At 41.2% G+C, this 26085-nt stretch overlaps 1 protein-coding gene and 1 pseudogene across 1 annotated transcript; one reads left to right on the top strand and one right to left on the bottom strand.

Moving 5' to 3' along the window:
- The first annotated feature begins 249 nt into the window (after positions 1-249).
- Positions 250-3732, top strand: LOC131336176 (uncharacterized). Its single transcript, XM_058371912.1, has 2 exons — positions 250-454; positions 3057-3732. Exons 1-2 carry the CDS (start codon positions 355-357, stop codon positions 3344-3346), a joined length of 390 nt encoding a protein of 129 aa, XP_058227895.1. The 5' UTR covers positions 250-354; the 3' UTR covers positions 3347-3732.
- Positions 3733-13507: 9775 nt separating this feature from the next.
- On the bottom strand, positions 13508-23690 carry LOC131298746 (auxin response factor 10-like; annotated as a pseudogene).
- Positions 23691-26085: the final 2395 nt, after the last annotated feature.

Genomic DNA, 26085 nt, shown 5'->3' on the forward strand with positions numbered 1-26085 from the left:
CCAAATTTTTTTTTGAAAATATTTAACAAAAATCCCAAAAAAATCCAGCTTTTCACTACGACGGTTTCGTCAATAGTATTGTTGTGATGATAAAAAAAAAGAAAAAGAAAAAGTACTCCATTCTTTTGAACAGCCAAAAAGAAAAAAAAAACTATTGGGCCAAAATTTTGGAGTATGGATGGGCCTTCTCTTTGCTAAAGACGGCTTCCCGCTCCTTCCAATTTTTTGCCGCGTCAGTTGGCCCCAATATTTTCAAACCCACAAAAGATCAACCTCTCCATACATCATACATACAGAGAGAGAAGATTTCAGAGGAAGTTATTCTAGAGAGAGAGAGGGAGGGAGGGAGGGAAGATGCTGGGGAGGACGAGGCCTTCGTCTAGCTCGCTGGAATGCTTGGAGCTAGAGAGGTCACCTCCGAAGGTCGTCAAACACGATTCTCTCTCCATCTATGGTATTCTCTCTCTCTCTCTCTCTCTCTCTCTCTCTCTCTCTCTCTCTCTCTCTCACACACACACACACACACACACTCGGTAAGACCGATATTAGTTGCCAATTACAGAATTATTTCAAGATGAAATGAAATTTGGACGTGCTTCTACTTTAACTCGTGAATTTGCCAACTCGGATACTTTTGAATTTCTGTTTCATTTTGTTCCTGATATTAATTCACTCGCCTAGACAGCGCTTTTCCATTTTCACTTACAAGCGACTAATTAAACTCATATTTCCATTATCAATTCGAACCCCAGTTAGATCGTAGGTAGGAGGTGACCAAATTTTTTTTTTCTCTCTCTCTCTCTCTCTCTCGTGGGGGTTGACTTTATCATTGTTGAGTTTGAAACCAACACAAGGGCTTAACCTGTTGGCTAAGACTTAGGAGTTTGTTCCCTCTTTAGATATCTCAGGTTAAAAAGCTGAAGGTGGTGTCAGCTCTTCTGGGGCCAGTCCACACGGGACTTTGTCCCGGCTTTGATTGGACTCCCCAAGAGTAAATGATGGGATTCGGTCTTCAGGGATTACTTGGGGTGTGCGTAAGTTGGCCTAGACACTTTGAGTTATGGAAAAAAATTCATTTGTCCTTGGAAAATTGCTGACACAGAAAAAATAAAAATTATGAGGATTGTAAAGATTTATTTTTGTGTGCAATGGGTAGAGGGGGTGAGTGAGCAATCTCAGTAATCATCTCTTGGCAGGAGCTCCTACCCATTGGGGACTTGGATTTGGAACGCGGGGATGCTTGGTCTCTCTGACCATGAATCTAGGTGGATGAAGAAATTAATGTAGAAATTTGTTCTCTATAGCTATGTTTCCCTTTAAGACTTCGTTTTTCAAAATGTAATTCTCAACGATATCAGGTTATTCTTGGTGCCTAGGTCGTAATGTGACTCTTTACTTGAATAAAAATTTCCTGTCTTTAAAATGGTGACAAACATGGACAAAACTCTCTTTGGCTGCTACTGTTAGACTACTTGGAACTTGGTTTACCTTGATGTTATGGATGGATGATGACGGAAATGAAGAGGGGAATTTAGCATTCTAAAATGAAAGGTCGGGAAAGGGTCTAAATTTTTCCCTTACAAGGTGAATTAATTGGTTTTGAACCCTTTTAAGTCTCCTCTTGGCTAGCCAATACCTTAGGTTTGTTGGAATTCCCCTTATCAACAGTAATGTTAGCTTTCATTTTATGTGCTCAACAACCATCTCATACTTTGCCAGTTAAATTGATGATTACTTGTTTTTTGAACAGCGAATTGATGATTACTTGCATATGATGACTCTAAGCTTTTGTAATTTTCATGTCTTAGAGGACATCTCATGCACTTTACATTATTCTAACTGGCAGAACACAGTAACAAATATGATTTCTGACACTCTTTGATGGACTATTTTTTATGTATCAACTTGTGGGGCCTGACAAGTGCTAGATTTGAGAAGAAAATTATTAGAGTCCGAACTGGTCAGCAACAAAATTATCACTGAATAATATGCACTTCATAGTTGTGACGACTTCTTACTCCCTTTTTTAGACATTGTTGGAACTTGGTACCAATTTCAATATCCATAGTGACGGAGTCACAGAGATGAACCCCTCTAGTTCAGCTTGAAATGATTGGCATTTTCCTTGTTGCTTTGGAGAGAAATGTGGAATATATGTTGTCGTCTTTATATTTGGAGAAATACAGAGATGCCTTATGCTTGTATGAGTGAACAAGCTTGTTCCATTATGCACATCTGTGATACAGATAGAGTTGCCATGTTTCAGTATATACAAATTAATGCATTATAATTTAATAATTTATAAGTACAAGTAATCAATTTTTGGTTCACCGAATGCAAATGAATGGAAAATAACAGTTTTGATTGTCTCCATGTGAGAACAATGCTTTGCCACCTTATGGCCATACAAAGCTGTGAATTTTGATGCCACTTGCTCATCCTTAAATTTTTGGCATAGTATTAGAAGAGAAGAAAGCAGTGGTACCTCCTCAAAACAAACAGATGGGACAGGAACTCAGTCCACTGAAACTCCTACCTGTGCCTCTGCCATTGGAAAAGCTCTGCTGCATGCTCCCTTAGGGCTGGCTTAAAAATAGTTTAATTTTTAGGACAATTCCATAGTCTCATGTTTGTCCCGTATGTTCATTATTCCTATTTGGGCATAAACTTATCTATGCAAGTTCTCTGTCCTTTTCTCTTTGGTCGGGGAATGGTTAATCAATCGAGCTACTTTAATTTTCTCCTGAGATGTACTTGCCAGTTTCCATGAAATGAGGCTTTGTTAGTTGATTCTAAGTTGATAATTTGGAAGTCCAATTCATATTGGTATAGATTACATCTTTATTCCATCTGCATCTTCCCCATCAGCCCATTAATGGGCACTAAGTTGAGCGGTTGTTCTTGGATGGCTATAGCTGTGAATGGTTCTTTAAGTTCATTATCGAGAAAAAAAACTGTTGAAAGCAAGCACTATGATTTTCCACAATTACTTCACTAGAGTATCTGCTTAATCATGCAAAAATGGGTGACATTAAGTTACCGTTACTTTGATGTAGAGGCAACACTGGTGAAGCTTAGACAAGGTTCTCAACGTGATCTTGTCTCATCTGCGGAGATAATTGAGATGGATGCCAATTACAATTCTGCAAGCAATTCTACCGATAAGGAGGTAATTACGACAGATTCAAAAGAGCAGCCCAACAAAACCGTTTCCGTTATTCATCTGTTTGCCAGATATAGTAAGAGTTCTCGACGTGCTCTGAGCTCATGCGATGAGGCCGTGATGATTGAGGACAATTCTTCTTCTGCCGGTAGCTCATCGAGTCCTGGGACTGTGGATAGATAAGTGACACAGGAATACCATCACAAGACGATTGTGCTGATACTTCTCTGTTTTCCAAACATGAAGTGAGATATGATCTGGGTTATAAAACCTCAGAAAATGTGTTTTAAGAGATGGATAACTGGTTGATCATTACTTGTTCCTCTGGTGTTGTTTTTTATTTTTTGTGTTTAGAGAGACAACACAATTGCTGTTGTACGCAAAGGCCATCTAGGATTTCTAACCTATAAAGAAAGATTAGGTTTGACAGGGGTTCCAAGCGGTAGGCACCTTGTACTACCATGCGTTTCACATAAGACCAAACCTCATTAACTACAACTAACGGTGTTGACTTTCACTAAGAAAAAAAGCATTTTATATAATCTTTGTTAGTATTGTTTCAGAATTCAGATGTTAATGTTTCATCCCTTTTCTTACTGTTTGGCATGTTCCCGTGCCCCAGCAACATCGTTTCTCTTTGCATTCAGAAGTTTAGACACCGTACTTGGCACGAAATTAAGACTGGGGCAACTAGGAAGAATAATTATCTTGTCAAGACATACAACGTTCGTTCTCAAGTAAATTCAAACCAAGCTCAGTGTCACTTGTATTCCCAACCCACCCAGCAATTTCCACTAATTTAAGACTTTCAAGTCTCCCGTTTCTACCCTCCTTTGAATGCTAAAGATCTAATCTCAGATTGGCTACTGGTTCTGGATCATTTAATTCAGGCTCTCCAAGGATCTAATCTCGAATTTCCCTGCTTTGAATGCTAAGTACTGCATAGTCTATAATTACTTCTGTTCATTGTGGACTGGGCACTTTATTGCCTTTCTCCTTGCTCCTATTAGTCTTTGTATCTTTCTCAAAGATTAATAAATTTTTTTTGCCGTTTAAAAAAAAATCCCTTCTTTCGAATAGTAGAATTGTGAATTATCATTCCATTGATACTTCTAAGGAGAAACGTACTAGTGCTAGGATATTTCCTTCACTGAAGTAGATTGATGTGCTTGAAGCTTGTACAATTGCGAAAAATGATCTTTTGATTGTTGAGCTGTGATTGGTTACAGGTACCATGTAGGCACGCCAGCATGGTACCTTATTGGAGACCCTCAAGCTGCAAAGAATGTAGAGTGTGGGGGCATATGCTACTTATGGCGGTCTTGAAGTCAAGAATACTCGATGGGTGGAGAAAGCAGGAAGCTAAAAAATAAGTGATGGCATTGGAACTCAAAACCATAGTGTGGAAATGCTCATAATACAGGGTGCAGCTTAATGATGTGCAGCTGATAGAGATCCAGAGTTATCAGCATAGCAATGAGGAGTGAGTGGGTGGGAGAATATTATTGCAGATCTAATGCAAACATCTGGGCCGGGACGAATTGAAGTTTTTTGAAAATATTGGCTGTAGGTCAGAAATGTTTGGCTCTGCTAAGGGTTTAAGGCCAAAACTTCAGAGGCCTGTTAAAGAGCAGAATGCATTTGCCATCCCCAATTCTATTCTACCGAATGGGAAGGATAATGAAGGAGCATTTGAATTCTATTCTACCGAACGGGAAGGATAATGAAGGAGCGTTTGATCACCCAGTGGATGGGAATGGTGCGGTGCATGATCTGGTTTCCTCATGTATTGGTCAAGTCTCAAGCGGATAAGATCAGCAAGAGTAAAGGCAGAGGTGAAGGGCCTTGGTCCTATTAAGGGGAGGGGTGGCCGGGTGGGGGTGGCAGTAAACGGAAGAAATGACTAAGATTGTTGCCTGGAATATTAGGGGTCTAAATGACCCTTAAAGCAAAAGAGGCATTTGTTTTTGTGAAATCTCGCAACCATAGTGATATGGGGGTGAGTTAGACTGACGTTAGAAGGGAAAACTTGGTTATTACAGCGTTCCACAGCTTTCCTTGTCACTGGTTGGCGTCTAATAATGCAGGCGTTGTGGTCGTTGCCAGAATAGTAGTGGCTTGGAATCTTCAAACATGCTAGTGATCAGATGATGGCGGCTACAGCTTTGTGCTAGGAAAATCAAAAGATTTTTTTTACCAATCAATGGTGTATGGAGGTATTTCTATTGCAGATAGGTGGAGGTTATGGAGTGAGACACGATTTATCCGTAATGTAATGAGATAAGCACTGAAACATGTACCAGCCTCACGTTCTGAGTAGGACACGACACGACTTTGTCTAGAAGACTAATGTTTTCAAATCGGGATACGTATTGTGTTTCGTTTATTTTATTTTATGTATTGTACAGGATATGTGTTAGCACCTTGAGTTCCAAGGCTTGCTAAGCTTGGCTAGCGGTGGCACCTTGCACCCTAGCCAACCGGTGGAAACAAAGGCATGAGGCAGGCATGTCTTTACAAGGTGACCCGACGGTGTCGGTTGGTGTCGGCACTGGTCCCTAAGGCAAGTGGCAGTCGTGATGCACATGATGGCCCGATGATATCGAGGCAGGGATGCTAAACGGGAAGCAGGCTTGTGAGACAAGGCAATCGAGAAAAACGGCTAAGTATTGGGAGCTGGGGTTGGATCACGAAATTGGCCAGGCAGCCTTGAGTTGGCTCGGGCAAAACAGAGGCAGACTTGAGTTGGCTCGGGCAAAACGGTCATTGACGGTTAACAACATTTCTGCACATGTTGCTGGGAACGTGGGACAGGTGTCCAAGGCAGAAACGGGCTGCATGCATTGCTGGCAGCATGGGACAGGTGTCCAAGGCAGAAACGGGCAGTTATCGGCAGTTATCTCCGGGCAGTTTCACAGTTCAGTGTGCTGGCAGATTCTGGCAGTGCCAGCACAGCCCTAGGGCAGTTGGGGGTGTCAACTGCAAGATCATGGGTTGGCCCCATGATCTCATGTACTTAGTGGCCACGTTTTTATGATTGTAAGCCTATTTAGGCAAGCATTTTCGTAGCCTAAGGCAGAGGGTTGTTCTGTCTAGTACTCTTGAGTGTAATCCTTTGTGAGTTGGTGCTTAATAAAGGTTGGGACGGTTCCCATAACTCTTGAGTGTGTTCCTAGACGTTCAAACATATCGGGTGTGTGTGTAAACACTAGTTGGCTGAGACCAAGTTGTTGGCAAACTTGGTGCCATCACGGGCAGATTTCTAGGCGAAAAACAGCCCCGTGACAGTTGGTATCAGAGCAGCTCAGGTTGCGAGCAAAAGTTGCAGAACTTCGGGTTGGAGTTATGGCTGCAAATGCTGCACTCGAGGCGGTACGGGTCAGAGTTACACAGTTGGAAAAGCTCGTTGGTGATGACGATTCTGATGAGGGTGTTACCTTGGTTGAACGCCTGGACGTCGTGTTGGCTTCAGTCGAGTCACAGAAAAAGGCTCACGAAACACACGCCGGTCAGACGGAAACCAAGTTTACAGAGATGTTGGCGGACTTCAACAAACTCTCAGATGTCATGAAGGAGCGGGTTTCTAACTTGGAGTCAGAATTGCTGGTTGTGAAGAGGGCCTTCTTGGGTCGCTCAGACGGATTCGAGACTCGTGTAAAGGTCCCTGAACTGAAGGCTTTCGGTGGTGCCCGAAATGCCAAGGAGTTGGAAAACTTTCTGTGGGATATGGAGCAGTACTTCTCTGCTGCTCGTGTTCCAGAGGCAGATCGTGTGACAATCACCACGATGTTTCTCATGGGCGATGCGAAACTCTGGTGGAGAACTCGATGTGAGGACAGCGGGCGTCCAAAGATCGAGCAGTGGGATACACTGAAGAAGGAATTGAAGGATCAATTCCTGCCTTGCAATTCTTCGTGGCTTGCAAGGGAGTCGCTGAAACAATTGAAGCACACGAGTTCAGTGCGAGATTATGTGAAGGAATTTAGTTCTTTGATGCTGGATATCAAGAACATGTCGGAGGAGGACAAGGTTTTCAATTTTATGTCGGGTTTGCAGAATTGGGCACAGTTGGAACTTCGAAGGCTGGGAATCAAGGACTTGCCATCGGCTGTTGCTGCTGCCGACGGGTTGGCAGATTTCAAACTGACGGGCGAATCCAATTCTTTCGAATCCAGTACGTCAAAATCTGGTTCAAAGAAATGGGATAAGAGTCAGAAAGACAAGGGTCAGAAATCTGAATCGGTTGCAGAGGACAAACGGCAAGGCAAAGGGAATTTCAGCAAGGGTTGTTTCATTTGCGATGGGCCTCATCGGGCAAAGGATTGTCCAAAGCGTGAAAAGCTAAATGCTATTTGCGTGGATGAAGGGAAAGATGGTGATTCAGACTCGGAAGTGCATGTCCGGGTCAGCCCTATGCAATTGCTCAACGTGATTCATGCAGACAAGGTAGTAACCTCGCAAAGATCGGGTTTGATGTATGTCAAAGTGTTGCTTTGTGGAATGGAAGTGTTGGCCATGGTGGACACGGGGGCCACACACAACTTTGTTTCAGAACGGGTGGTGCAGTCGTTTGGTTTAAAAGTCGTTGAAAGTTTCAGTCGGATCAAGACAGTAAATTCCAATGCACAGGTGGGGCATGGAATGACGGGCAATGTTGCTTTGAGGATCGGGGACTGGAACGGGCAAGTGGATTTGATGGTGTATCCGCTTGATGACTTCGAACTTATACTGGGTAATGAGTTCTTTGTGGCTGCAAAAGTGGCTGTGATGCCACATCTCGGTGGGATTTTGATTGCTGATGAGAAACGGCCCTGCTTCGTACCACGGTGTTCCAAGGCAGAGAAGGGAAAGCGGGCAAGGGAAGGAACGGGTGGATGGCTATCGGCAATTCAAGTGCAGAATTTTCCAGACTTGGTGGTTGCTGGAAGAAAACAAGCTCAACGGGCTTCTCTCGCAGTTCAGATGTATGGGATTCTGGATGATAAGGCGAAAGGGCAGAGCGAGGCAAATGGGAGAACCTCCTGTTTGGCGAAGTGTGAAAATAGGCAAGACTCGGAGGCTACATGGGAAACGGATGGGACTTTGTGGCAGTCTGAGAAGCAAGTGCTGGAGTACTTATGGGCCTTACCGACGAGGACGTCGGCTTCCTCTGGTGGGGGTGGTTTGTTAGCACCTTGAGTTCCAAGGCTTGCTAAGCTTGGCTAGCGGTGGCACCTTGCACCCTAGCCAACCGGTGGAAACAAAGGCATGAGGCAGGCATGTCTTTACAAGGTGACCCGACGGTGTCGGTTGGTGTCGGCACTGGTCCCTAAGGCAAGTGGCAGTCGTGATGCACATGATGGCCCGATGATATCGAGGCAGGGATGCTAAACGGGAAGCAGGCTTGTGAGACAAGGCAATCGAGAAAAACGGCTAAGTATTGGGAGCTGGGGTTGGATCACGAAATTGGCCAGGCAGCCTTGAGTTGGCTCGGGCAAAACAGAGGCAGACTTGAGTTGGCTCGGGCAAAACGGTCATTGACGGTTAACAACATTTCTGCACATGTTGCTGGGAACGTGGGACAGGTGTCCAAGGCAGAAACGGGCTGCATGCATTGCTGGCAGCATGGGACAGGTGTCCAAGGCAGAAACGGGCAGTTATCGGCAGTTATCTCCGGGCAGTTTCACAGTTCAGTGTGCTGGCAGATTCTGGCAGTGCCAGCACAGCCCTAGGGCAGTTGGGGGTGTCAACTGCAAGATCATGGGTTGGCCCCATGATCTCATGTACTTAGTGGCCACGTTTTTATGATTGTAAGCCTATTTAGGCAAGCATTTTCGTAGCCTAAGGCAGAGGGTTGTTCTGTCTAGTACTCTTGAGTGTAATCCTTTGTGAGTTGGTGCTTAATAAAGGTTGGGACGGTTCCCATAACTCTTGAGTGTGTTCCTAGACGTTCAAACATATCGGGTGTGTGTGTAAACACTAGTTGGCTGAGACCAAGTTGTTGGCAAACTTGGTGCCATCACGGGCAGATTTCTAGGCGAAAAACAGCCCCGTGACAATATGTATTGTGTATTGTAAGATACGAAAACAAATATAATAGTAAAAAATACTATTTATACTTAATTATAATCTAAAAATCAGTTGGATATATGAAAATAAGTGTTTAATGTATGAAAAATAGGCTTTTAGGATGAAAATTTTCAAGTCTCCCAAGTAGGGTCTATCATAGTGAGACTTTCTGGTGCTTGAGTCATGCAATATATGATCGAAATATGTTACCGTCAAAATTAGATCAAACGATTCAGAATGCGTTTGTATTTCAATTCTTAAAATATGGTATGATTTCTTCTCAATAAGAAATCGTAGGATACGTTCCGAATCGGTATATGCTATTATAGCTATTATATCGCAAGATACGTCATCGTATAGTTCAGGTATGCTTGTATGCGGACAGCTGATTTGTAGTTTAATGAATACCTGTCTCTAATTGAGACTGAAACGGATGATCTTCCTCCGAAAGGCTATCGGGTTGGGGCATAGGCGATGACAAAAGTAAGCTGGACAGGGCTCTAGTCAATGTTCCATGGATATTATCCACAGAATCTGGGGTTGTGTTTTTGGCCCCTAGGACGTCAGACCACTGCCTTATCTTGATTAATATGTTATCTGTGTCTAAAAGAAAGAGACCCTTCTAATTTATTAATTTCTGGATCGTCCACAGGTTCTCCTATGCTGGGGCTTTATCTAAAACATCGAAGATTAAAACCAATGTTGAAAGGTCTGAACTTTAAGTTCTATTCGGATGTTAGTGTTCGAGTGGACAAAGCTAGAGAAGAGTTAGCATGTGCCGGTGCTTTTATTTTTCTGGCTACCTTGATGAGGCTCTCTGCAGATAGGAAAAGAAAGCTTCTAGTAGATTCGTTGAACTCAATCATGCCGAGGAATCTTTCAAAAACAAGATATCAAGAATTAAATGACTAGTCTTGGCACGCATTCATGATCAAATAAACTTTCTTTGTTACGGTGGAAGGGCTAAATTGATTACATTTGTACTTTTCAGTATTCAGCACTATTTTTGTTGTGAATTCTGACATCATTTCTATGGTCGGGGCCATATTTGCAAAAAGAAGCTACTTTCTGCTGTCAGTTTGTATACTGTCAATAGTAGTCTTTCCGCTCCATAGGGTGTCCGAGAGAGATCCGGCGAGACGACTCCGCATGTGGTGTGGTGAGTCGGCATAGATAGCACAAATTAGTAACAGAAAATTAATTGTTACTACAAATAACAAAAAAGAATTGTGACATTGACGAGAAGCATGACATTTGTTCGGGTAAAATTCTTTCCTAATTGTCACTACTCCTGAGAATAAAAAATTCTCCAACACAAACTAGTGTAACAACACACTAGGGGGCGACATATTTGTCGACTAGGTGGTATTCTATGCATTTTTGCACGATTTGCTCCGAGTTTGGTCTAGGCTCACATATGATATCTAGCGAGCATTGAATCATGTCCTTCAACACCTTCAAGACAACCACCTCTTCAACAACGCCAACGCCTCCAGTTGGGCATCCACCAAGGTTTTATTGAAGTCTATTTTTGCCTTAATCAGTCTGGATGAGTTCTCTTGAATAATTCCACTTATCAACTCTTGATTGAGCATTTTCCAAGTTGGATTTAGCCCTTTCCAGTATAGTTTTAGCCTTGTCGAGATCGGATTGTTTCTCTTGGATTTCCTTCCTCGCTAGCTTCACGTTCCGCTGGATCTAGGAAAATAAGAGCGCACATCCATTACTCTTTTGCACCAATCTCTCCTGTCTCCCCTCTTGCACTTAATGCACCAATCTCTCCGGTCTCCTCTCGCGCACTCAATCACACTCAATTCTCCTTTCTCTCCTGTCGGATTGTTTCTCTCGTATGGACAATCTTACACGATGAGAGTATTTGATCATAGTTGGACTCAAACTTTTTTTGGCTTTGTATAAAATAGCTAGAACTCATCCCTATTTATATTACTCTATAGAAGGCTCTAATACAAAGATATTTTCATAGAAGATAAACTTGGAGGTAATTCTAGAATTACACATGTGATTAATTCTCACAAAAACTTTCTTGATATTTCACAAGGATATTCTAGGCCTTCTAGACCTAGATATTTTAGAGCTTTTAAAACCTAGATATTTATATCTTTTTCAATAATATATTTTTGGATTTTGTCAATTGGACTTGTTTGAACTTAACTTTCTTGTACCAAAATACTAAATTTAGTTTATACTTCAACCGCGTTAATAATTGTTAATATACAATTAAAAAGTACAAACTATGCTTACATTTTAAAAAAGAGAGTATTGTCAACGCCTTCCTCTCCACGTGCCCTATCCGGTTTGCCGCCTGGTACTCTTGCAAACACCCCAAAGCCCTATTACTAATTACATTAGGCCGAAGCACTTTTTGCTCAAACACCGCCCCATTTCGGCTCTTCCAGATATGCTGCTACACTATAACAACAGCCAAAGACAAATTCCAATTTCTATTTTGGGCATTTTGCCACTGCATACTTAGTGCATCCCATAAAGCATAACAAGAATTAAACTGCGCGTTTCCAAAATTCACGGTAAGATTTGACTTAGCCCATACTTGTTTTGCGAGCGTGCACGTACAAAAAAGATGAATTATGGTTTCCTCTCCCTACCCACAATCTGGACAGTAAGAATCCACCGAAATCCTCTTTTTGCAAAGCTCTCCTTTAGTGGGCAGGATTTCATGAGAACATTTCCATTGAAAAACCAGAATTTTCTTTGGAATGGAAAGCTTCCAACATTGTTTCCGCCGCTGCCCTTCCGCCTCCTCAGTGCTTGTATTTCCTCTTCTCTCACCCGCCCCCAAACCTTGATTTTCCAAATCCACCGCCGCCTTGTATCCTGAACTAACTGTATAGTTTCCTGAGCGAGAAAAGTGCCATATCAACGTATCCGCCTCATCCGTCCATGAGGTGGCCCAAATGAGTACATTTTGGCACTTATCACCCCGTCTATGTATCCATTTCTTTGGGGAACAACACAAGTCACTGTGTCGTATTTTTTAGGTGTTTATCTGTTTGATTTTGATCCTTAGGGCCTAACAATCAAAATCGGTCAAGGCTTGCACATTAGGTTTTTTTTTTTTTTTTTTCTCTCTCTTAGATCTCAGATTGGAAATCTTAAAAGAAAAAAAGAAAAAGAAAAAAAAAAACCGATCCAACTCTTGTGAGTGAGTTTATTAAAAAAAAAGAAAAAAAAACCTATCCAACTCTTGTGAGTGAGTTTATATGGGATTTCACCTCGACTTTAATGAGGTCTTAGCTAGTAGACAATGGAATTAGTCGTCGTGAATATTGTTGAGGAGCACCTAAATTGGCCAGGACACTTCGAGTTAAAAAAAATGGAGAGCTCAAACTAGTTTAGAGAGAGAAGTATGGCGCGAATTGACTGATTTTGATATGGGTTGGTATCGTTTTCACAAAATTGAAAAGCCCTAAACTGGTTTCATTTTTTTATTTTATTTTTTACATTTTTCTATACTGTTTTTTTACATTTTTGATCCATGAAAACATGTTAAGACGTCTCTGCCTTTCAGTGTGTCCATTGCTTACATCCTAACGGACATCACTTTCTAAAATCACTGGTACGTTCACTATTGAAATTTGGATCTGTTGGAATATTCCACCGACCTGAAGGTGGATCTGATAATTTCTTTCTCTATGCTTTTTCTTCGGTTTAATTTGCGTAGACGATTGCCGAAAGAAAAATACTAACAAGTCGGAAACAGAAACGATTAGACTCTGTTTGGAAAAGTTTTTATTTCCAGTTTTTTGTTTTCGTTTTCGATATTTTTTGAAACAAGCACCATAAACATGTTTGTGTTACTGTTTCTGTTTAGAAAATACATAAATCAATTCCACTAGTTTACGAAAATTCTAAAAACACAAAAAATGTGTTTTTATTTGTTTTGAAAACATTTTCGGTAGCCCAAAAAATAAATAAATAAAAACTATTATGATCACCAAATATGCTATTTGTATTTATTTTTTAATAAACCAAACCAAACCAAAACTCATTTCTTTATTTTCAAAAAACGAAAAACAAAAAATTGACAATTTTACCAAACAAAGCCAATTTGGAAACAGAAACGCGAACGATTTTTTTCTCCGATCGATACAACAGCTGACGCAAAATGATACATAAAGAGAGATAAGAAAATTACAAATCTGCACCTAGAAACCCATATCTAGAGTAGTACTAAAAGAAATGATTTATGCCATACCGTAACTTAGTTTGAAATAATATTGAGTCCCTTTCAGCTAAAAGGTAACAACATATAAGATAAAACTATAACTTACCCAATAATACTTTTTTTTGTTGTTGTTATAATCGAGATGTCCAGGTTAGCTTACGCGCATCAAGACTAATCCTCCGAGAAGACCAACACAACAACCACCGCCATGGTGCCCCACTTAAATCATGATTTACTTTCAGGGAGAATTGAACCCTGCCATGTTGCAGACACATGTTCACCCTTACCACTGGGGCTACCCCATAATACTTCTTCGTAACAAATAATTACAATGATAACCAAGTCAAGCCCAAGAAGATTTACATCGTCAGTTACACAAATGTTATATCCTCATGGATCAAGTAGGAATAAGTAACTCTCGTGTTCCCCCATCCCGGAGTTACGGTATTCTGGATGGTTCTCATTAATTTCAGTATGTGATTGATTTTTTATTTTAGAAAATATTCATTTGCCTAATTGTATGATCCTAATTATATGATCTCATGCAAGAGAGAATTCTAACTTCGATGCCACAACTTTGTTTCTGCTATTAAGTCTATACATAATTAATTGAGTCCCGATTTTGTTCACCGTCGCTAATTCTCGAATCATCTGTTTCAAACGGCATCTTAAACCTCATCCCACAACACCACTAAATCCTCATTGAGGCCCTAACCGCTGCAGTGCTCACACAAAACTCCGGCGTGCTTGCCCGCGGGTAATACACCACCTCAGAAGCCTCTCCCTCGCCGCCATCCCCGCCGCCTCCACAACCCCTTTCCCCCTCACCCTCAAATTCCCCCCAACTCCCATTCCTTACTAGCTTATGAGAATTCTCACCTTCCCTCGAAAAACACCAGAGGGCGGCGACTCGGCCTCTTTCTTGGCTCTCCGAACTCCTACGCAGAGGTCCCCGTTCTCAGCCCGCAGGAACACGATCGAGTCCCCCAGGACCAGCTTCTTCTGGTTCACGAATGTGCTCCACCCCGTTGTTAGCAAATGCGGCCGTGGCATGCCCCTATAAATTTGCCTAAACTTCCAGACCTCCCCGTGCACATCCTTCATGATCACGGTTTGGACCTGCGGGTTCGTCGCGTAATCTAACTTAGGAAAAATCGTCTTCGCGTAGTACCTCGGGACGAAGAACCTGCCCCGTTATTAGCATCAGACTAAGTCAGCGTCTTCGCGAAGGAAGCGGGCTTCTCGGGCGATGACTCGGACAGGTTGTGTAGAGACCCGTATTTTCAAAAAAATCGTTTAAAGGTTTATTAATGTTAGACTGTCGAGTAAATGTGAAATTTGTTGAATTTATTTGATTTGGGGTCAATGTGATAGGATTAAAAGTGGAGGGAGTGCAGGTGTGGTTGGTGTGTGTGTCCTAGTATATATGTGTGTGTGTGTGAGGGTGTAGGTGATCAAAATCCCCAACCCTCTCTCTCTCTCCTCCCGATCTCTCTCTCTCAGCTCTTCTCGTTCTCTCTCTCTCTCTTAAATTCTCACACTCTAACACCCTAAAATACCTCGAACCCACCTCAATCCGCCGCAAAGTTCTCGCATTCAAGTGTTATAGAGCTTGGAAATTCGTGGGTTTGAGCTCGGAGAAGAGTATTCGGATGATTCGGAGTTTTCGGAGCTAGGGCTTGCTTGGTTGGGCTTGGATTTCGTTCTTCGACTTCGAGGTAGGGATTTCTCACAACTATTATATGTTTATGTGTTGATTTGGTGTTTGAATCGCACCCTAGATCATTGGTTTTTTTGTTGGAATTGTTCTGGTGAAATCTGAAAATCGTGCACTGAAAACCCAAGTCCTACCGGTAGGAGTTTTGGCCCTACCGGTAGAAACGCTGTCCAGTAGAGTCATTTTCGTGAAATTGTGGTCTCCTACCGGTAGGAAAATGTGTCCTACCGGTAGGAAATGAAAAATTCAGCATTTTGGCAAAACTTCGAACGGGCATAACTTTTTCATCCAAACTCCGTTTTGGGCAAATTTTATATCGAAATTCATATACCGGAAATTTACTTTCCAATGGTGGTGGTCTCGTCTCCTAATTCTTAACGAATAAGATTTGGTAGCCAAAATAAGATGGATATGTTCGTATATGTTGCAAAAATCCTTTTCCTTAGAATCGTTTGGGTGAGGCACGGGTGTTCTTAGGTTCTCCTGAGTACTAGTTGAATGAGTTGACGAGGCTAGTGGTATGTTTAACGCTTGGTAGTGGTCATTGGGTTCCGTATGAGTCGCTTGACACCGAAACGAGGGTTTAGAGGATATAAGGAATATAGGTGGGCGAAGGTTATATGTGTTGACATACGATGTGAAAAACGAACACGTAGAACACTCTTTTGAGTTAAACAACGCTAGGCGTGGACACGCGAGACATTTCTTTGTGTTTGATATGTGGTAAACCTCTTGCGTAACTTATACGATTTTACGAGTTGCAAGGTGAAAATCTATGAATCGTTGTGAGAGAATATCTTTTGATATGTGAGTGCTCGTATGGTGATGAGAAACTAATAACGTGATGATCGCGATTTGATTGAGATGAAGTTGTCCGTACCACATCTTTGTGAGTAAGTCTTTGTTGTGAATTCATTATATGTGATTGAGATGAATGGTTGAGTTGTGAGGTGTGTTGGAGGAATTGTGGTGCGGTGACTTATACTACGTGATGTGATTTAGTTCCTTTAGTGAGGAAGGTATTTGTAAAGAGTAGCGGGGCTCCATAAACAGCCTGGAAAGAGCACTGGCTTATGACGTGTGATGTGGGATTGCAAGAGTGATGTATGTGAGTAAACGTAAGGGTTTGTTTGATGAATGTATGAGAGAAATGATTGATTGTCGAAACAACACCATAGAGTCATGTATCAACAGGTTCTTTTCTTTAAACGTGTGACGTTATGACTAAAGTGAAGTCGAAGAGCGGATAGAGTATTCGGAATAGGGTGTTGTGGTTAGCCTATAGTCTTGATGGATAGTCACGGTACTTCATTTATGTCGTCGATATTGGGACAATCACTAATCATGTTTTGTTTCTACTTTGAGATACCTTACCTTGTCTCCGTTATTCATTCTACCCGTCATCCCATTTGCATATAATGGTTGTGTAGATTTCTCTGCTGGGCTAGTGTAGCTCAACCTATCATTTTTCAGGTATGAACCCGGAGCAGTAACGTAGAGCGAAGTGCATGCATTCAAGTGATATTCTCGAAAGAGGTGGTAAAAGAGACCTATGGACATTTTGATAAAACGCATTTTGGGAATGTAATGGAACCTAAATTTTATTTTTATTTTTTTATTTTATGATGTAATATATTCAAACTCTTGGAGTTGGATCTGTAATTTAATGATTAGGACTTGGTGAACTCTTTTGGGGTATTATGTAAGATAATGTGAGGGGTTTTATTTATGAAAAGCTATCTTTATTTATGTTGAAAATCGAGGGCGTGACAACTTGGTATCAAAGCATAAGTTTAGAATACCTCGAGACCGTGGGGAGACTTTGAGTCTCATGGGTTCAAAAAAAAATATTATTGCATTGTGACATGACTTATGTGCTATTGAGTGATTGATATGTATCCAACTATGTGGCATTGCATTTATGTTACCGTATAATGGCGTAGAGTTGTTAGATGGGATTGGTGGAGTTGGAGATTCGCAGTGTATTCCTTTGTTGATGATCTTTTCATTGTTTCTTTGTAGTGAGATGCCTCCAAGACCTGAGAATAGGCGGGGTAGGATTGGGAATCCGAGAATGGGGGCAGGACAGAATCAGCTTGCTAGGGATATTGTAGCGGCACTTGCGGCAGCTAATCTTTTGCAACCACCTCCTAGGGATAACGCGGACAGTCGGGCCATAGTAGCCATGAGAGAGTTTAGCCGTAGAAATCCACCTCAGTTTGATGGGGAGAGTAGCGACCCCCTTGTGGCCGACCATTGGCTTTCACAAATTCGTAAGATCTTCAATGCCCTTAAGATTACGGAGGACGACCTATGGGTGAGTATAGTAGCTTGTCAACTTACCGGTGAGGCGAACAAGTGGTGGGAATCTGTTTTAGGAGTAAGGAGAGACGCTAGGAGGGCGGCTGGAGTTGCAAATCAGGAAATTGAGCCGGTTGAGGAAAGTTTGACTTGGGCTGAATTTGAGACACTTTTTGAAACCAATATTTTCCAGAGTCGTATTGCGAACAGCTTAGAAACCAATTCGAGAGGTTAGATCAAGGTGACATGACCGTTTCAGAATATGCCACTAGGTTCCAAACCTTGTCCCGTTTTGCGCCAGAGTTAGTTGCAACCGATGGTAGGAAATGTAGGCGTTTTGAGAAAGGGTTATGTCTGTCTATCAAGAAGTTTGTGGTAGGTCAACGAATTGAAAGGTTTTCTGACATTATCGAGTGTGCTAGAAGTATTGAGTATACGGAGGAAATACCAGAGGAGGCGAAAGTGCGGGAGTCGAGGAAACAAACCATTAGCAAGAACATATCTATAGAAACATCTGGGAGCCAAGGCAGGAAGAGACAAAGAGATCAATTTTGGTCCACCTCGAGCCAACATAGTTCAGAACCACCTAATCTTTCCAGAACGTCAGGAGTTCCGTCGGGATCAACAATTGTGTGTTATCGGTGCCGCCAGTCGGGCCATCGTGCAGTAGACTGTCCTCAGGAGAAGGAATATCATGGTCAGAGACCACCTCGGGTTTGCTATCGATGTCGTCATCCGGGGCACTTAGCGGTAGATTGTCCACAATCGACAAGCAGAGGGAGCGTACAAAGACCCACGGGGTCGGGTCATGCGTCTCATACCGCGTTGCAAGGTAACGTGAATTTATATGTTATGTTGAGATTACTTATGCGTATACAAAGTGCTTAATTGCCAAATGATTGTTATTATGAAGTGTATGGTCTATTCTAGTGTTGGATAGCATTGCAGAGTTGTCTCTATGAACTTGTCTGATAAAATCTAAGTGTTGTGACAACTAGACTAATGGGATGAAAATACTCAAAATTGATAAAATGAATAGAAATCGTGCAAGGTCTTGTGGGATTGAAATGAACTAAATTACTATTGGGCTTCTTAGAGCCACGAGTTATGAAGTTTGGGCACTAAGTGAGCCCGTGGTTGTATTGGGTACTGTGTGAACCCGTGATGGTATTGGGCACTGTGTGAGCCTCTGGTATTTTGGGCACTATGTGAGCCTGTTGTCATATAGGGCACTGTGTGAGCCCGTAGTGTGCTGGGTACTATGTGAGCCCGTACTATACTGGGCACTGTGTGAGCCTGTGGTATTTTGGGCACTATGTGAGCCTGTTGTCATATAGGGCACTATGTGAGCCCGTAGTGTGTTGGGTACTATGTGAGCCCGTACTATATTGGGTACTGTGTGAACCCATTGTATTGGGCACTATGTGAGCCCGTGGTTGTATTGGGTACTGTGTGAGCCCGTTGATGCGTAGATGTGTTCGATGATGTGTAAACCATTAATTCGTACGGTGGGTTTGCAACTGGTTAGTCTATTATGGTAATTGTGTATGAAATTGGTTGCTGTTTAGTTTTAATCTACATGCTTGACTTGTAATGAAATCTTAGCGTGTGGAATTTGCTTTTGGAACACGATACTGGATAGATGATGATGTGCGTATAGGTACTTGCTACGTGTTAAATAGATGATCGATAGGAAGTGTTTGAATGGGGTGACCCAAATCTCGTAGTTAGATGTAACATTATGTGATGATTGAAATCTCTAATCTTAACTCCTTATTTTGTTATACCTTATGATTTGATGATTTCTTTGCATGCCTTTCACTTTATAGATTATGGTCTTATTCAGATTTTCAATAGTCTAATTAATCCTTCGTGAGATATTGAATAAGTAAGACTACAAGGATGTTGTAGACATATGCCGAACATGAATTGAATTCTTTACTTGGAGCGCCGCGTAAATATAGTGAAATGTGTGGAGTGGTGGGTCTTGGTTTAGAAAGTTGTTACACTTACGGATGTACACATTTTGAACTCAAAAATTTTCTGAAAGGGATAATGCTTGGTGAAAGTTGAATCTTTGCATAGTTCATTTTCAAAAATGATAACGGTTTCAAAAAATGATAACGGTATAGACTCGGAGTCGGCTACATCATAGTCCATTTCCATGTTGACAAAATTGTCATTATTTTCAAATGACCAAGTGAGCTGTTCGTAATTAATTGTTGATAATGTCGTTCCGAAATGAACATTTCCTTTCAAATTCTATAGAATTTTGTCACACATGGGCATGTTTCAATGGTTTGGCAACTACTTGAACAAGAGTTTTCAAGGAGGGGGCAAAATTTTCATCAAAACTAACACTTCACCATGGCTTTGGAAAATATAAGTTGGAAATTCATGATCATTGTTTAGTTTAGACTTCATCGTGTTGGACACTTTAACAACTACTCGGCATTTGTCTTTTGAGGGAATTTGTCTTGAATTAGTATTAAGAACTATTAGAGTTCTACTTGTGTGAGTCTTAATAATTTGAGTAAGTCGGGGAGTAAAGAAATGAGGTGAAAAGAGAAATGTATGAAAGTTGATTTCCCTGTAAACGTGCGCGAAGAATCTAGTAAATCTTGGGATGGATGAGTTAATCTTAGAACTTTTTGATTTTGTATTGCTTGACAAGGTTGTTGAATTACAACGTTATGAAATTCTCTTTTGTGTTTGGACGCGGTCCATGGAACCAGAATTGGTTAGTCGGAAGTAATGAGAATGGATATGGTTTGTGAGACTGGAATTAGATGGTAACATGACTATGATTTGTATGAATACGACAACTTCGTGATTTGACGTGTATGAACATCGGAACTTGGCAATTGTTTAGTAAAAAGCTAAGCTAGTTAGTTGTGGCATTATAGAGTTTTCTACTTTTCTTGCATTTTGGACACGGAAGTGGCGGATACGAAGCGTTGTGTGGTGAACACGGCCCTTAGGACAAGAAATCCATTGATGGTGTGCTTTCATCTATTCTATGCAAATTTCGGGACGAAATTTCTTTAAGGAGGGTAGGATGTAGAGACCCGTATTTTCAAAAAAATCGTTTAAAGGTTTATTAATGTTAGACTGTCGAGTAAATGTGAAATTTGTTGAATTTATTTGATTTGGGGTCAATGTGATAGGATTAAAAGTGGAGGGAGTGCAGGTGTGGTTGGTGTGTGTGTCCTAGTATATATGTGTGTGTGTGTGAGGGTGTAGGTGATCAAAATCCCCAACCCTCTCTCTCTCTCCTCCCGATCTCTCTCTCTCAGCTCTTCTCGTTCTCTCTCTCTCTCTTAAATTCTCACACTCTAACACCCTAAAATACCTCGAACCCACCTCAATCCGCCGCAAAGTTCTCGCATTCAAGTGTTATAGAGCTTGGAAATTCGTGGGTTTGAGCTCGGAGAAGAGTATTCGGATGATTCGGAGTTTTCGGAGCTAGGGCTTGCTTGGTTGGGCTTGGATTTCGTTCTTCGACTTCGAGGTAGGGATTTCTCACAACTATTATATGTTTATGTGTTGATTTGATGTTTGAATCGCACCCTAGATCATTGGTTTTTTTGTTGGAATTGTTCTGGTGAAATCTGAAAATCGTGCACTGAAAACCCAAGTCCTACCGGTAGGAGTTTTGGCCCTACCGGTAGAAACGCTGTCCAGTAGAGTCATTTTCGTGAAATTGTGGTCTCCTACCGGTAGGAAAATGTGTCCTACCGGTCGGAAATGAAAAATTCAGCATTTTGGCAAAACTTCGAACGGGCATAACTTTTTCATCCAAACTCCGTTTTGGGCAAATTTTATATCGAAATTCATATACCGGAAATTTACTTTCCAATGGTGGTGGTCTCGTCTCCTAATTCTTAACGAATAAGATTTGGTAGCCAAAATAAGATGGATATGTTCGTATATGTTGCAAAAATCCTTTTCCTTAGAATCGTTTGGGTGAGGCACGGGTGTTCTTAGGTTCTCCTGAGTACTAGTTGAATGAGTTGACGAGGCTAGTGGTATGTTTAACGCTTGGTAGTGGTCATTGGGTTCCGTATGAGTCGCTTGACACCGAAACGAGGGTTTAGAGGATATAAGGAATATAGGTGGGCGAAGGTTATATGTGTTGACATACGATGTGAAAAACGAACACGTAGAACACTCTTTTGAGTTAAACAACGCTAGGCGTGGACACGCGAGACATTTCTTTGTGTTTGATATGTGGTAAACCTCTTGCGTAACTTATACGATTTTACGAGTTGCAAGGTGAAAATCTATGAATCGTTGTGAGAGAATATCTTTTGATATGTGAGTGCTCGTATGGTGATGAGAAACTAATAACGTGATGATCGCGATTTGATTGAGATGAAGTTGTCCGTACCACATCTTTGTGAGTAAGTCTTTGTTGTGAATTCATTATATGTGATTGAGATGAATGGTTGAGTTGTGAGGTGTGTTGGAGGAATTGTGGTGCGGTGACTTATACTACGTGATGTGATTTAGTTCCTTTAGTGAGGAAGGTATTTGTAAAGAGTAGCGGGGCTCCATAAACAGCCTGGAAAGAGCACTGGCTTATGACGTGTGATGTGGGATTGCAAGAGTGATGTATGTGAGTAAACGTAAGGGTTTGTTTGATGAATGTATGAGAGAAATGATTGATTGTCGAAACAACACCATAGAGTCATGTATCAACAGGTTCTTTTCTTTAAACGTGTGACGTTATGACTAAAGTGAAGTCGAAGAGCGGATAGAGTATTCGGAATAGGGTGTTGTGGTTAGCCTATAGTCTTGATGGATAGTCACGGTACTTCATTTATGTCGTCGATATTGGGACAATCACTAATCATGTTTTGTTTCTACTTTGAGATACCTTACCTTGTCTCCGTTATTCATTCTACCCGTCATCCCATTTGCATATAATGGTTGTGTAGATTTCTCTGCTGGGCTAGTGTAGCTCAACCTATCATTTTTCAGGTATGAACCCGGAGCAGTAACGTAGAGCGAAGTGCATGCATTCAAGTGATATTCTCGAAAGAGGTGGTAAAAGAGACCTATGGACATTTTGATAAAACGCATTTTGGGAATGTAATGGAACCTAAATTTTATTTTTATTTTTTTATTTTATGATGTAATATATTCAAACTCTTGGAGTTGGATCTGTAATTTAATGATTAGGACTTGGTGAACTCTTTTGGGGTATTATGTAAGATAATGTGAGGGGTTTTATTTATGAAAAGCTATCTTTATTTATGTTGAAAATCGAGGGCGTGACAGGTTGTTGTTACTCCCGTCGTCATCGGCGTCGTGATCCTGGCCGTTGATCGGGATAGACTTGATCTTGGCGTAGACTTCATCGGTGTCGGAGTCGGCCATGAACCTCACGGCGGCGACCCCACAGAGGGTCGGGGCCGGGAGCCGTTCGGGGAAATCGACGGCGGTGAGGGCATGTTCGGCATGGCCTTGTGGGAAGTAGAAGACCTTGAAGTTTAACGGCGGCATCTGGACCATCCCTCCGGCGCAAGCATGCCATAGCTGCGAGTCCAATCTTTTCTCCATGATGTCGTTCATCGTTAACCTCTTCTTTAATACTGTATATTTTTGTTTTTCTTGTGAGCAAGGAAAGATGAACGTCAGGCAATGCACTGTAATGGTTGCATTAGATACTGGTTGCCCTACTTAATTTAATGTTTAATGGAATGCCCTTGATTTTGGAACCTCGAATATGGAATGATGTGTTGCATTTTCCTATAATGCAGAAATTGATATTTCACATTGAACCTTAAAAATGTAATTGCTATACGTGTTGCATTTGATTTTCTTGTAATTCAAACTGGTTGTTGGTTTTTGTTTTTGTTTTTTGTTTTTTGTTTTTGGCTTGTTTGTTGCATCCCTTCCTCCACGCACTGTTCCTAATAAATTTTTTGTCTAATTATTACTCTCATTTTTCTACCTCCTTCTCCTCTCATTACCCTAAAAACCTTCTTCAAAATTCAAACCAAACATAGTATTACTATTCGTAGAACCTTGTTTTGCCATTGTCTCTCCTCTTTTCTCCCAAACCAAACTAGGAAAGGGAAAACTTTTGAACTTTTTTCTTCTTTCCCATTCCTTTCCCCAAGTTCCAAACAAAATATAACAACACAATCTTGAAAGACTTTTTGGACACCTCACAATAACTCTCTCACTTGGAGCCTCTTGATTTCTCACATACACACCTAAGGAGACCCCTCCCCTATTTATAGAAAACCATTGGAACACTTCTAAACACAATTCTAGACTTAATACTTCATGAAGCTTCTATAGAAACCCCTTAGGTTTTATCATATTTCGGAAGATTCCCGTAGAACTTGAAAGGTTCTAATATGTTCTTGTTGTAATATACACCAAAACATTTCGAACGATTCGAAAAGACTCTAGCAGGTTCTAGAAGTATCTAGAGCATTCTAGTGTAGACTAGATGGTTCTGAATGTGTCTTCGAAGTTTTCAGAGAGATCTGAAAGACTCTGAAAGATTTAAGAGAGGTGGTGATGATTTTTCAACACTTGGTTGGTCCTTCCAGTCACGAGTGATGTTTTTATTTCCTGTGCCATGCAAGCCATTGACATCTTTGAACCATTGAAATCCAAACTACCTTAGAACTATTTCCACAATTTTTCCCATCTGTGAGAAAGGACACTAGTTCTTGCTTCTTACTTGATCCTCCATTTCATTTTCGAAAAAGCAAGTTACATACTGGTCCAACATATCAGACAGTAAAATATGTCCACAACAACCTTGAGAAATAAATAGGGAGCTAATAATGCCAAAACCCCTTTTGTTTTTGCCAAAACTCCTTTTGTTCCTGTCAAAACTCAAGTTTGCATGACTTAATTGCCCTCCACTACAACTATGCCCCTTTCTCTCTCATCTTTTTTTTCTCTCACCCACGTCTCTCTTCTCTCTCATCTCGTTCCTCTACTTCATCTACTCTTCTTTCTACTCTCCCTTCCAAATTCCTCCTATTTCTCCTGCTTCCTTTGATTGAAGGCAAAAGTGGGTTACGCGCCCTTTTGCTTCTACTTCCTTTGTTCCTCTAACTGCTGTTCATATTTGATCAAGTATGCCACCGTACTCATCAATCCAATTCACCATCAACCCAAATCATGTTAGTTTAATCCAAGAAACAAGGATGACTTACAGCATGCCAAGATAGAATATGGAGAGATACAAAGGCAAAAGTGGGTCACTGTCTTCCATTTTGATCTAAATGACAAAAATCTGTTGCTATTAGTTGTAATCTTCCTATTGTCTCCACGTACAGATTGTGGGTGAAAGAGGGATTTTTTGGCAGTGGTTTGGAACGATGGGAGTCGAAGGATAGAGGAGAGAAAGCTAAGTCTTGCAGTGAGTAAGAGAGAGAGAGAGATCAAGGATTCGAGAGGCAAGCCATTCTATTGTCAATTTTGGTTGATTGGAGTAAGTGTAGGTAGGTTGTGAAAATAATTGGAAGACGAAGAGATTATGTTGACCAGAAAGGACAGTAATCTCACAAGTGTGCAGAAGTCATTAGACTCAAATCTAAATGGATGATTTCAAGGGGCATTTTCGTAAAGCAAGTGATGTAGTAGAGGACAATTAAGTCATGTAATGACAGAATACCCCTTGAGTTTTGACAGGAACAAAAATGGTTTTGGCATTATCAATTCCCAATAAATAAAGCAAAAGAAACTTTGTAATCAACAGATTCGGGGGCCCTCTAGCGCTTAAGCTCACTACAGGGGTGCAGCCTTCCAAAACGATGTCATTTTGGGTAGAAAATAAGATGTACAAAATCAACGTCGTTAGGTCCTCTTCCATTCCAAAACAAGGAAGACTATCACAACACTGTATCACCTCGTACACTAGCACCATTGCAAACTAGAAAACCCATCATTGACACTTTTGTTTTTTGGTTAAAAAATTGACGGGAATCGAACTCACGATCCCATGCTTCCTAAACAAGCGGCTTACCAACATGACGCATTATTGTTGTTCATTGACACTTCAAACACCCTTCCACCCTCACCACCAATAGCCATTAGAGCCTGTTGTGTTTGGATGAGTTTTTTACGAAGTTTTTAGGGTTATAAGTGGAGAGAAAAACAGAGTAATGATTGGAAGTATGGGTAATGAGTGGAGAGAGATAGAGAGAGAACTGAGAATATTAATTGGAGATATGTATAATGAGTGGAGAGTAATGATTGAAAATAGGATTAATGACTTATTTTTGAGTTGAATTTTTTTTTTCAAAAACCAAACCGAACAAGGCATAAACTTTTTTCATCAGCAGCGTCCAATAGCTTAAAGCATACCCAAATCAAGACCAAATCCATTTCCAGGGCGGACCCAAAGTGTCTGGGGTCTAGGCCGAATTGTTAGGTGGGGCCCTATTTTTTTTCAAAATTTAACAAAAATAATGGCTAGTTTGTGTATTTATCAATTTCAGCCCCTTTTGTACACAGAACAGGCTTTGGTTTTTGTGGCTAGGATGTTAGTACCCACTGTGTTCTTTAGGACGCAAGTTCGATACACGGCACCTACACCTACAAGTCCCAACAAAGGATTTGGTATTTTTGACAAAAGGAACACATAAAGAATGTGTTTGGGCGTGAGTTGAACTGAGT

The sequence above is a fragment of the Rhododendron vialii genome, chromosome 8a (assembly GCF_030253575.1).
Source record: "Rhododendron vialii isolate Sample 1 chromosome 8a, ASM3025357v1".
NCBI lineage: Eukaryota > Viridiplantae > Streptophyta > Magnoliopsida > Ericales > Ericaceae > Rhododendron > Rhododendron vialii.

What these genes read in the sequence shown, in the direction of transcription:
- LOC131336176 (XM_058371912.1), top strand. Translation starts at nt 355, where the DNA reads ATGCTGGGGAGGACGAGGCCTTCGTCTAGCTCGCTGGAATGCTTGGAG. An exon ending in CGATTCTCTCTCCATCTATG is followed by an intron (nt 455 to 3,056) that starts GTATTCTCTCTC and finishes ACTTTGATGTAG; the next exon opens with AGGCAACACTGGTGAAGCTT.